The sequence below is a fragment of the Papilio machaon genome, chromosome 24, assembly GCF_912999745.1.
Source record: "Papilio machaon chromosome 24, ilPapMach1.1, whole genome shotgun sequence".
NCBI lineage: Eukaryota > Metazoa > Arthropoda > Insecta > Lepidoptera > Papilionidae > Papilio > Papilio machaon.
In genome coordinates, this window is record NC_060009.1 from 5,074,806 (window position 1) to 5,088,148 (window position 13,343).

General features: G+C 31.3%; 1 protein-coding gene across 2 annotated transcripts in view; it reads left to right on the forward strand.

Annotated features, from left to right (window-relative positions):
* The window catches only part of LOC106717379 (thyrotropin-releasing hormone receptor), a 39,012-nt gene extending 26,282 nt beyond the window's left edge, over positions 1–12,730 (forward strand). The window contains exons 3-4 of one of the 2 annotated variants that reach the window (XM_014511236.2): positions 2,816–2,996; positions 11,581–12,730. In XM_014511236.2, coding sequence (XP_014366722.2) covers positions 2,816–2,996; positions 11,581–12,730 — 1,331 coding nt within the window. Of the gene's footprint in view, positions 1–2,815; positions 2,997–8,477; positions 9,636–11,580 lie in introns of those variants that run through there. The other variant, XM_014511238.2, reaches the window with a different exon arrangement.
* The last annotated feature ends 613 nt before the right edge of the window (positions 12,731–13,343 follow it).

Sequence of the window (13,343 nt, forward strand, 5' to 3'; positions counted from 1 at the left end):
GTATTCTGTTATAGTTAAGATTGCCTTAGGTTTTTAAACGCAATACAACATTGTTACAATAAACATAGAAATGACGTAATATACTCAAATAATTGTCTGAACAATTTTCATTGAACATCAAAGCTATATAGGTTTTAGTCACGACATTATTGTGTCACATTTTGACGTCAGTGACCGTATGTTTCTCCAAACGATGTAATAAAGTCTGATATATCTAAACATCAGCTTTTACATAAATACAAAGAGTGATAATAAAACTGTACAATCATTTATAGATGTTGTTTTAGTCAAAGACTTTAATATTAGAATTTTGACATGGTATATTCAATTTTTTGGAACGAAGTTCCTTATCGCGCGTTGTGAAATGGGGCTAGACGGAAAAAATTCTTACGAAAAGTTGTCACGACACTTTTTGCTATAGTAAGTATGTTAACGACGAATGAGCGCTACTTCACCATGGCAACGACGTGACAATATATAACGAAAATTCATAGAAATAAAATGTACTTCTTGTGAAGACTTAAGTTTTTTATTCATAGAATAAACATTGGTTCCTTCACTAATTAATCGAAAGGAACTTCGTTTTCCATCCGGGTGTCCCTTGTCACCTCTCAAGTTTTTTTTTTAAATTAGGTAAGATTCGCAGATGCGTTGTGCTTGTGATAGTTTAGAATTTTGACATGTCACGTATAGATAAATATAATTAATCAATCTGTCCTGTTACTCAAAGGGGTAAGCAGATATTATGAATTAGTCACGCTTTTCAGGTTTATATAGAGATACATCTAACCTATTGGTGTTAAAATCAAAATTCTAAGCTTCATAAACTGAGTTAAAATTATTATAGAGTTTGCATCTTTCCAGTCCAGCAATCATAAAGGCTGGTTTACAACTGGAAAAATATAAAGTTACAGAAATTCACTACGTGGCAACAAGTGTTGGCATACATATATTTCAGTTGTAATCCAGTGATGAAATTGATCGCTGGACTGGAATAATATAAACGTGGAATTAAATACAAGTTAATAATACAAAATGAAACATTGCTATGGACCGTTTTTGTCGTTTTCCCGTATAGCATTTTATTAAAAACACGTCAAAACTTTCACCTGAACAGTACTATAGATATTTTTTAAACCTTAGATTTTATCTTAATAATAAATTGTGCCCGTATTACTATTTATCTATAGTCGAACTATATTTTCCTCCAAATAGACAGTTTTTTGGCAACTGATTTATGACGTTGAGATAGTAAGGCTGAACTGTCAATTATTTTGAACGAAAGGCGAAAACATCTTGCGGCGTTTGGAAAAGATACTGTTTTGTTTCTTGGAGGCATTTAGTTTTTTTTTTATTTTAATACTGGCCGTTTTATGAAGTAAAAAAAAAAATTACTGGACTGACAAAGAGGGTAATGTTTTTCGCGGGTATGTAAGTTTGTTTTTTATGTATGTGGGTTTGTATGTATGTAGATTCCATTATGACGTCATACAGCCTATGACTGATGAGTTTCATTTGACTCGACAAATTAAAAATCGCAGTTTCAAAACGCAGACTATAGAGAGATAAAAGATATTTCATCTTTAGAGCCAGCTTCTATTAAAGTCGGGATTTGTATTTTTTAAAATTAAGGTTACGTTACAAACATAATAAGTTTAAATTAATATTGGATAACATTTATATTGCTTCTTTTATACAGTAGAAATCACGAAAAAAAAACAGAATACGTAATTAAGATCAAATAATACTGGACACTTTAATGTCGTTTTAACTAGTTTTAATTATATAATAGCTGTCGCCCGCGACTCAATCCGCAAGAAATTAAAAAAAAAAATTAGCCTACGTGTAATTCCAGACTATTTTTTACATATGCCTTCATCGAGATCCGTTTAGCCTCTTCAGACATACTTAATAACAAACATCAATCCATCCATCAAAATTCGCATCTATATATATAAAATAAAGTCGTGTTAGTTACACTATTTATAACTCAAGATCGGTCGAACTGATTTAGCTGAAAATTGATAGAGAGGTAGCTTAGAACTAGGAGACGGACATAGGAACTTTTTTATCTTGTGTGCATTTTTTTTTATTTCTCGCGGACGGAGTCGCGGGTAAAAGCTAGTTTATAATATTAGTAAGATTACATGATAGACATATCGTAACTTCCTTCATGTTTACAGCAGTAAATTCTATTAAGTCGCTATTAAAAGCCATCACGTAGATCTTGTCACATAATTCAATTACAAACAATGTAATAACAATGTATCCATGTATACTAGTAATTTCAATGTAAATTAATCGTATATCAATAGCTGTATAATTAATTGGGACACAAAGCGCTTTCCGTTTCATTTTGAATATAGAATGACAATAGAAATGATTGCTTTATTCCCAATTACGTATCGTCAACCATCTACAATACCATTACGTAATAATTTATGATAATTATAACGTACTAGCTATCGCCAGCGACACCGACTGCGCGGAATGAAAAAAAAGTAATAAGTAGTTTACGTGTTCTTCCAGACTATGTTCTTCATCTGTGCAAAATTTCTTCAAGATCCATTTCGGAGATACCTTCAAACAAACATTCATCCATCCATCCATCCATCCATCCATTTAAACATTCACATTTATAATATTAGTATGATTATCATATTGTGTTTCATCCTAATATGTTAAAATTGCAACAAGAGAGACTTCATTATCTCGACTTTACTAGAAACCTCTCCTAAGTCTTATACTTTCATCTGCAAGTTCATGACTGTTCAATCCAATCCGTGAATTTACCATCTAACTTTTTTTCCTCCAGGTCTGGCAGTACCATTCGTGGAGTTGACAGTCGCCCATGCGTCAGTATTGACCATCCTTGCAATCAGCTTCGAGAGATACTACGCCATCTGTGAACCACTCCGTGCCGGTTACGTTTGTACAAAAACTAGAGCGACTCTAATTTGTGCGTTAGCTTGGTTCTTCGCTGCTCTCTTCACCAGGTATATGTTGTTTATTATTTTTTATATTAGTAATAAATTTTCTAATAGAATGTAGAGTTCAGTTTGAGATGTTTATTTTGATATGAAGTTCCATATGTTTTTAATAATATTTAACTGTTCCAAACATTATAAAATTATGCTTTTAATATTAAATATTACATTAAATTCAAATTCAATATAGCTTTATCTCAGATATTTGCTTGCATTAAATATTCCTTAATTAATAGTTTCAGCTGGCAATTTATACTTGAAACTCTGCCTGTTGTTGTAAAAGCTTTATTCGAATAACGTCATTCACATGTCGAATTCTCGCTTAGTTATTGCTTGTTTTTAAATCAATTTTTTAACTATTTAATACTTCAAATATTAGGTTATGATGTGATGTTTTTTTCGTTCATTCATTTCACAATATAAAAGAGTGCATTTTTGAGTTGTAAAATAATTGCAACTAACCATTATTTCTCACTCTCACAAATTCCATGAACCAACAATTCGCATTTGTAGTCAATAAATTCCCACGACGGAATTAGGGGAAATTCTTGTAGAGTTCAAACTGTAGGGGAAACTTTGTAAGCTAACTTAACAACTAAGTTATACTTTGGTAAAGTTTACTATGTTATTTATTTGTAATTCCTAGCTGATGTGTTCCAAATAAGCGACTTACGAAGTTTTACATTCATCTTAGAAAAATACCTTCTTGAATATCTTAACAATGTACATAGAAGTGTGTGTAATACACGAACATAATAACAAACTACATGTAATGACGTCATACTATGTTTATTAAGTATTAAACGTCATATACTGACGTCATTTTCGAATAACAATTAAAAAATTAGTTATACAATTTTCCTAAAAAAAAAAAAAAAAATTTTTTTTACGTATTGAAAAGGTGTTTTTTAAATCCAAACTAGTGATTTTTTTTAATGATAACGAAATCTATAAATTATTTTCATCTTTATTTTACATCAATAGAATATTCCAAGTCTTTGTAATCACATGACTAGACGTTCTAAAAAATAAAGAGCGACTTCTATTCTATTATAAACTTTATAGTTCAGAGAATTGTGATCATTTTCATTTGACATTTATGGTGTTAGTTGAAATAGAGAACTGTAATCATAAGATAATCAGTAGAATTTATTGGCACCATAATTCTTATGACAAATTCTGCTGTTATGTTTTCTTCTTGTGGATTATTTTATTGCATATATGAATGTTTTATAATTTATGTTTAAAGTTTCAAGGTATAAAAAGTTTAAATTTTACTGGACAGTATTTTATGATTCTATGAGATTGAATTTTATCTTTGTTTTTTTTTTAAATATCTTATCCATATGCGTAATGTAAGTGATTTCTATAAACGGTTTTTATATTATCAAGATCATTTTAACTTAATAGACAAGCTAACAAATAGGGGTCTAGGCTCCGAATATGAATTTATCCCATTCGGTGTCGAGACCCTTGGTCCGTGAAGTCCGAAACAGCAAAAAGGTTAGTTGACATCACATGAGACCGAGGAACTGGCACCTGCCTCGGACAAAGAATTCGAGTCTAGCCATTCAAAGGAACACTGCCAGTATCTTCGAAACCTTGCCTAAAGGGACACCTTTTAATGACATATTTTAGTTTTTATATTATATTTTTTAAGGTTTTTAGTTTTCAATCTTTCACCAAATTTGACATCTAAGATATGTCAAAAACTTGATATTTTTGTTATTGTCTTGTGTCAAAACATATGTAGAGATAAAATAAAAACTTAACAGACAGACCGTTGGTTTTTGAGATCAATTTTTTTTGTAACAAACATATAGTCATCCCTGTCATTATCTTTGACAAAACAGAGATAACAACATGTTTTAAACGAGGATTTTGGTCTCAGAAACCCACTGTTAGTTTACTTTATTTATAATAGAATGAAAATAAAATGAAAAAATACAACAAAATTTTTAGTTTGAATTTTAAATAAATCAAACACAAATTAATTATATTTTTTTGTCATCAAAACAAAATAAAAGATAAAACATTTCTGCACTGAAATAATTTCATCACGATCTGAGAATAACCAACATAATAAACCGCATTTTCAATAAATAAAGACGAGAGCTTTCCTCTTACAGCTTTCAATAAGCTCTTGACAATTGAATCAAAAAGTCTGTATTAAAAAGATGGACGACTACCATTTGTGTTTGAAGGAAAGTGGAGTGATTTTCTCTAGCTATATTAGATTCTTATAGCTGCCATCTTGTGACATTTACAAGTTTGTTACTGAACTCTTAAACTATAGGTATATAGTTTGATATTTTAATATTGTTTTTTAACAATAATAATAAGACCGTGGGAGGTCGACCTTCACTCATCTGATAACCAGATAAGACATATTTTTAAGCAAATATTGGAACGAATTTCCTTATCGCGCGTTGTGAAAGGGGGCTAGACGGAAAAAATTCTTACGAAAAGTTGTCACGACACTTTTTGCTATAGTAAGTATGTTAACGACGAATGAGCTCTACTTCACCATGGCAACGACGTGACAATATATAACGAAAATTCATAGAAATAAAATGTACTTCTTGTGAAGACTTAAGTTTTTTATTCATAGGATAAACATTGTTTCCTTCACTAATTAATTGAAAGGAACTTCGTTCCATCCGGGTGTCCCTTGACACCTCTCAAGTTTTTTTATTAATTAATAATCACAACTTGCCAATTGAAAAGTGTTATTGGCTATTTTAACTTAAATTAATTTTAATATTCGTTTAACATTCGTGCACAGAACAAATATTGTTGTTGCGGGCTCTACCACTGACATTATAAAAAAGCGACGTAAATCATTAGATTCATTCTTTTAAGAAGTGTCTCTTTTTAATATATTATAAGGTGGCAACGAGCAAGTGGCCAGCTGAGTTTGGTCGATATGGCGAAGCAACCGCTGTCCATAGACATCCACAATTGCAGATGCGTTGCTTACCAAATGTCCCCTCTTCCGTCAAACCCCCTTATCCATTCATTATAATAAAAGGATGGAAAAGGAAAGAGGACTATAATTAGGCTTCCGGAACGTACGAATTTTTGGTCTTTCTTAAATCGTTTAAGTGGCAATCACTGTCTATTTATTTAGCCACAGAAATCAACACTTGGCTCTGAACCAAACACACCCTTGTTTAGTCAACGTATTGCCAATAAAACGAATTATCCACAAATATGGGCCAACAATCGTTTCATACGGTTCACCGGATCTGTGAATCGCGCTATAAATTTGATTGGTATCGTTAGACAAAGTTACTGCCGAATGTTGCCGCAAATAAATATAAGTACAACACTAATACAAACAAATAAAATATACGATAATACCTTAAACTACTTTTCCACTAAGCAACATACGTACTGTTTCCACTAGCACGTATTTCTATATGAGATAGCGGCTGATTTACTGGAAGTCTTTCTATCGTACTCTGTATTTATTGGCTAATTAATCAGTTGTAGATATCATATACTAAATCTAAACTAAGGGACGCTCTTAGTGGCCATTCAAAAACAATGAATGTGACAGAGTACTGGTTAAGTACTGTCACAACTTTTTACTTCGATTTTTTTTTATTTTTTTTATTTAGTAATTTAAGAGGCTTTGTCGCAATGCGACCATACCGCCCATAAGCCTTCCAATTAATACACATTACATCTTATCATCTACATTGTTTCTTAAACATATGTCGGTCAACTTAAGAAAAAAAAATTATGTGATAAGGAAAGAAGGGTTATCATTTTTACAATAAGTAAATAAGTTTGAATAAAATTACATGTAATTTAAATAGACAATGAGCTTGTAAAATGTAAGTCACTAGTTTCTGTCTTATTTTGCTATTGTAAAACAATTTCAAAGTCGTTGTAAGTATATTGAAGCGATGTCCTGGTTAAGTAATGTATGGCATCAGAGCCAAGATGTCCGTTGAGGCGGCTATATTGCTTTCTCCATATGTCCTTATAAACGCAATAGCTCCGGAATAGATATAGGATGAATCTTTATTAAATTCCTTTGTAACCATCTTAGCCTTTGGTAACAAAGTATGCACATATTTCTTTCTATGTTCTACATTGTTGATAAATATTTAGTAATATACAGACTAGATAAATTTATAATTAATTCATCATCAGCTCACTATACGTCCCCATTGAGGGGCTCGGAGCCTACCCTAAGTTATAGGTGACTAGGCCATAGTCAACCACAGCTCAGTGCGGATTGACTTCACACATATCATTGAATTTTTTCTCAAATATGTGCAGCATCACGATGTTTTTCTTCACCGTAAGAACGTCGAATAAATGTACATATGTAAATCGAAAAACACATTGGTACATGGCGGGATTTGAACCCGGGATCTGCAGATTGTAAGTCAAGTGTTTAACCACTGAGCCACCTACGCTCTAATTTATTTTAATTAAAATAATTAGTTGTTAAACCAACATTTCTTTAACATTATAATTTTTTTTTCTTTAAATCAAATTGCACTTTAATATTTCGTTTTATAAATTTCTAGGACAAATTAAAGCTTACCTTCATATTAAAAGGTTAAATCTGTATTTAAAAATTTACTTCATTAATTTAAATGTGAAAATATATTTTGTCATTTTTGATTTTACTTTAAAAGACTGATACATGATTTATATCCAATATTATACAAGTGCTTCACTAAACAAATACCACTGAACGTAACCCTTTAAGAGACAAGGTTCGTATATATTATAAACTTTTACATAACAGCTATATTGTATATACTTCGCTTTTATTGTTATTTAATTTATATAACTTCTGTAATGCTAAAATCCGTCTAATAATTGTATGAAAGACGAAGATGACTTGATTTTAAAAATATACGCTTTATTTTATTATTTATTGTAAATGTGTTTGTGATAGTTATTTTAATTCATAAGTAAGTTGTACATATTTTAAAACAAAATAACTTTAGGATCTTCTTATCTGTCGCACAATTCTCTTTCAACACACCCTCTATAAGTCTTTCTGTGTAAATAAATTCCTTGTAAATCTTCATTACTTTTAGCACCCTGTAGATATCCTATTTTCTATTTTATGTTCACTTTCTAAATAATTTCTTTGCGAAATTAGTCAATGGAATTGAAGGAAGAAATGCATTTTCAAATTATTGTATGAATAATTACGACAAACCCAATATTCAAAATTTAAGCTAGAATTATTGTCTTTAAAGGAATATTCGCACATAATTGACAAATTGTTATGACACTAAATTCTGGTAAAATAGTAAATAAAACCATCAATTACTTAAAGTTATTGATGGATTATGCCACCATTTTATTAACAAGACTTGGCCTGATTTTATAAAGAAAAAATTTAGTTATCATGTATTTTTTAATTACTATACTGTGATGCATTTCTTTCTTGTAGTTTTAGATTTTTATTTTAGCACGTAGAAATTGTACCTTTTGCTTTTTCTTCTATTGCAGTCCAATCCTGGCGATCGCTGAGCACCACACAGTGACACGGCAAGATGGCACAGTCTCCTCGCAATGCCTCACTCAAGCTGTCACCTACTGGCAAATTACATTCTTCATCATGGTTATAATACTGCTCTATGTACTCCCACTACTGATACTTATTGTTCTATACAGTATTATTGCCAAAAATCTTATTACAGCCGCATCTAAAGTTGTATTAAACAAAACTGTAGATCCTTATAACACGAGAGCTAGAAAGCAAGTGATATTAATGCTGGGAACTGTGGTTTTATGCTTTTTCTTATGCCTCATGCCGTACAGAGTTCTAATTATGTGGATCATAGTAACTCCTTCAGAGTTATCAGATACTGTTAGTCCAGAAAAATGGTACAATTTACTTTATTTCTCTAGAATAATGTTATACATTAACTCAGCTATAAATCCGATACTCTACAATTTAATGTCATCAAAATTCAGGATTGGTTTTTGCAAGATTTGCATTTGTCATAAACATTTTTCTGAAAGAACACAGAATAGACGTGTGCAAAGAACAGCAACGAACGGGTCCACAACTAGTAGCAGTTTATCAAGGACGACGAATAGTTTAAAGAAATTCTTCAGTCATAGAAGCAGTATTGAAAAGAGCGATGAATCTGAGAGCAAAGATAATAAAGACGAGAGAAAACATGGCTTCTATAGGATGTTTACAAGTAGACGATTCATTCGACAGCAATCGGCCCCAATTTGTCCGAGTCCTAAAGTGAAAAAGATAACCAGAATGAGGAGCGAAGGGAATATGCTCGAAGTGGACGCTTTTGAGGTCGATCGTAAAACAAGTCGCGCCTATCCGAAAGATGTCGCGCCAAAATTTATTGGTCATTCCAATGTTAGTGCTAAAAATAGGACAGATATAGAAATGGATTCATCAAATCGTTCGCAAGGATCTTTGAGGCGTAGCGTTTTAATAAACAGCGCTAAGGGAAAAAGTTTCGAAGGTGACAGTAAAAAGTTCGTTACGTACCAAAAGATAAGGGTCGAATGTGTGGTCGGCTTTCAGAAGTCGAGGAGTGTCGATTACGACTTCCCCGAGAGTTTTGTTTGATGTATGTTTAGAAAGATTTGTTTGTAGCTTGCTCATAAAACTGTTATCTTTTATTTATTTGTTTAATTAAGGCCTACATTTGTCTGTCTATTTTAAGATATTTCTATATATTTAGAATATTAGTGCTATTTTTATTTAATACTTGTTATTCTAGTGCCATATAAATTTGCTTATTTATTTAGAATATTGTAGTTAGATTTTTAAAATTTGTAAATACAAATTGCTTTGATTTAATTAAATTAAGATATTTTATTTACGAAACACTTACTAAAAATATTTACTTGAACAGAATCCATTAGTAATATTATTAGGCTTCTTCTATAGTACCTACGTTAAGAAATAGAACTTTTTAATGTTATACGTTATTATTGTTATTCAATAAAAATATTATTACAAACCATTAATAGTTTTATGAGCTCGCAATTTCCTAATCATATAAGAATTTACTATATTTTATGATACTTATGTACGTTGCCTAAATTATTATCAAAATATATAGATAAATATTTAATCTGTTAGGTATATAGACTTTTATTACATAATCCCTTTTATATATGAAGATACCAACACAAGATTTATCATTAACTTATATAGGAACGGCTAAAACACTCACGTATATATATCCGGTGTCTGCATCCTGCCGTTACGGAGATACCTTCAAACAAATATCCATCCATCCATCTAAACATTCGCATTTATAATCTTACTAAATATAAATGCGAATATTCAGATGGGAGGATAGATGGATGTTTCTCTGAGAGTATCTCTAGAACGGCTGCATGGATCTTTATAAAATTTGACATAGAGGTAGAGCATAGTGTGGAATGGAAGAACACATAGGCTACTAATGATTTTTTAATGCCGAGCGAACCTAGTCGCGGGCGAAAGCTAGTATTAGTATACACTATACAGTATGATTCCATAACAGTGTCTCAATGGTCTCGAAATTAATTTACTTACTACTCGTCAGTGTCAAAATGATGTCAATGACCCTATATGACATTATTAAATAGTAGAACTAATGTCTGATACCCTTTTTATTTCTTGACGGTGTCCTAGTATTAATATATTCATAATTAAACACCATTTTATTCAGAAAAGATGTCATCGTATATCAAAATGTACCTTCTAACGTGGAAAATTGCCAAAAAGTTGCCTCAATAACCGGTGTTCGACTTCCATTATTTACTAAAGGATCTGGGTCGTGAAAGACGAGATCCATTGTTAGAACACGAGAAATGAACCAGGGCTTTGTCACTTACTTATTTTTACTTAAATCTTTTGAAAGCTAACACAAAATGGATGGGCTTTATTTTTCAATTACATTTAATACTACTACGACCTAGTTTGTCTTTATACGGGTGGACATTTGTGTTGAAACATTTTGTACTATTTAGCCTATGTCACTCAGAGATAGTGTAACATTCTAATAGTGAAAGAAATTTTAATATCGGTTCAGTAGTTTTAGAGTTTATGTGTTACACACATACAAATATAAAAATCTGCCCCTGTTATAATCTGTTAGATGTAGGTACTTCGTAATTATCTAAAGTTTATAAACTAACAAAAAATAAATTATCTTTTTAAAGTATTTTACTTGGCAAGTATAATTTCGTTCGACCGTAAAACTGTTTATTTAAAGTTACTAGTTTCGTTTGTCTTTAACTCTCTATCTTGTTTCAAACTTTTAGTAAAGCTAACCGTTTTCAATGTCAAGTTCTAAACCTACTCAAGAGATGTTTTTTACTTTAAGTAACTTTACGAATCATTTATTACAATAGTTCGTTAAAAAAAAAAATTTCGTAAAATCTTTAAAGGTACAAATTCCACAATTTCATGTTCAACCCTTTACTAATGTTTGCATTTGTGCATAAAAGAACTGTTGTAGAGAAGATTTCTTTATTTATTTCGTAGTGGTTTACCATAAAGTTTATTTGCAATATTGGTACATGTAATTTCTACAAATTTCTCTTCTTCATACTTTTTAATACTATTTTTTCTATTTTCCAGTCCTATACTAGGCGTCGCCACATTCACCTACGAGAAATACGACGACGGGACTGAAGTGCCAGTCTGCCTAACGCAAGCTGACACCTTCTGGTCCGCTCTGTTCTTCATTCTTATTATCGCCATCTTCTTCATCATTCCACTTGGAGTCCTACTCGTTCTCTACAGCGTTATCGCCAAAAACCTCATGGAAAATCCCGTCATCATCTCCCAACACAGCAAGAACTCTAACAATGCCGGCAATGTATTGCGTTATAGGAAACAAGTTATTCTAATGTTGGGTACAGTAGTACTATCATTCTTCGTATGTCTACTACCATTCAAAGCTCTAACATTATGGATCATCGTATTCCCACCAGAGACAATAATGTCATTAGGTATAGACGGTTATTATATTCTTTTATATTTTTGTAGAGTTATGCTGTATTTAAACTCGGCTATAAATCCAATACTATACAATTTAATGTCTTCTAAATTTAGAGATGGTTTTGTAAAATTGTTAAAGATCAACAAACTAATGAGATGTGGTAGGAATTTAAGAGAGAATATGCAAAGGAGAGATACATTCAATACAACCACATCGACCGGGTTTTCCAGTAGTCAGAATACATCAGAGTCTTTTTGGAGAAGGTACAGTAATAGGGCGTCGTCGCAAAAGTACTTTTTAAACAGGAGTAGTACAAAAACAAAAGAAGTGAAGGAAATATTCGATACAAAAGTGCAACAAGTGAAAGTCGGTGAAATAATAAACGTTGAAAATACAAGACGGAACAGTATGACAATGATATCAGCTATGAATGAACTAAATGATAATTTAGGTGAAATTATAAAATTCGAAGATAGAAAACGTAATAGCCTTAAGTTTATAAAAACTGTTAATGGAATAGTTGAGAATGGTAGAGATGTACAAGTTGATGTACATGAAAATCATGTTAACGATGAACCAGAAGAAACGAGCGAGGTTAACACTGCCAACAATAAACAAATACAAATCTTAAATTTAGATGTTAAGACCAATAGCGTGTATTCTGTTACTTTAGACGTAAGTGATACAAATGAAGGCAGAAACAGGTTCGTATGTGTGCCATCGCAAGACAAAGAAAATAAAAATATATTTGTATACGACTTTAAAAGTAACGAAAGTTTTGTCTGAACAAAATAATTTTGTATATAATATTAGTTAATGTAGTTTCGGTGCATTTGATGCATCAAGTAAATAATGCATTTAAATAGATTATATACATATTTATAAAGTTATGTATCGCATGTTCCTATTTAATTTCAAAGCAGATTTTATATATTGATATAAATTAGCAGTAGCTCTTATATTTATCCAGATTAAAATAAAATAAAATATTGTTTGGAAAATAAATATATTATGTAAAAAAAAAAACTAATAATGAAATAGACACTGCCTTTATAAGTGCTATGTTAAATAAATGTTAATTTTTTTAAGATGCTGTTTTATTTTACAATCCTAACCTTTACCAATTTTGTAACGTTAAATTTAGCTCCCATAGGAAGTGGAATTATTTAAACCTAATGCAAATTATATCTATACAGTCGTATTTGAATAAGCTAGAAATATGAACGAGAGTCATTGTCTGGTCCCGAAGGACGACTTCCACAGGCGAGAAATACAGGTTAAAGGGGAACAGGTTAAACGAGACAAATATCGCGGTCCCTCGGACTCTTACTCAGGTTCGGCTGTATTACGTATGAATTTCAAAATATACTAAATAGAGGAGAAACTAGTAACAAGATAT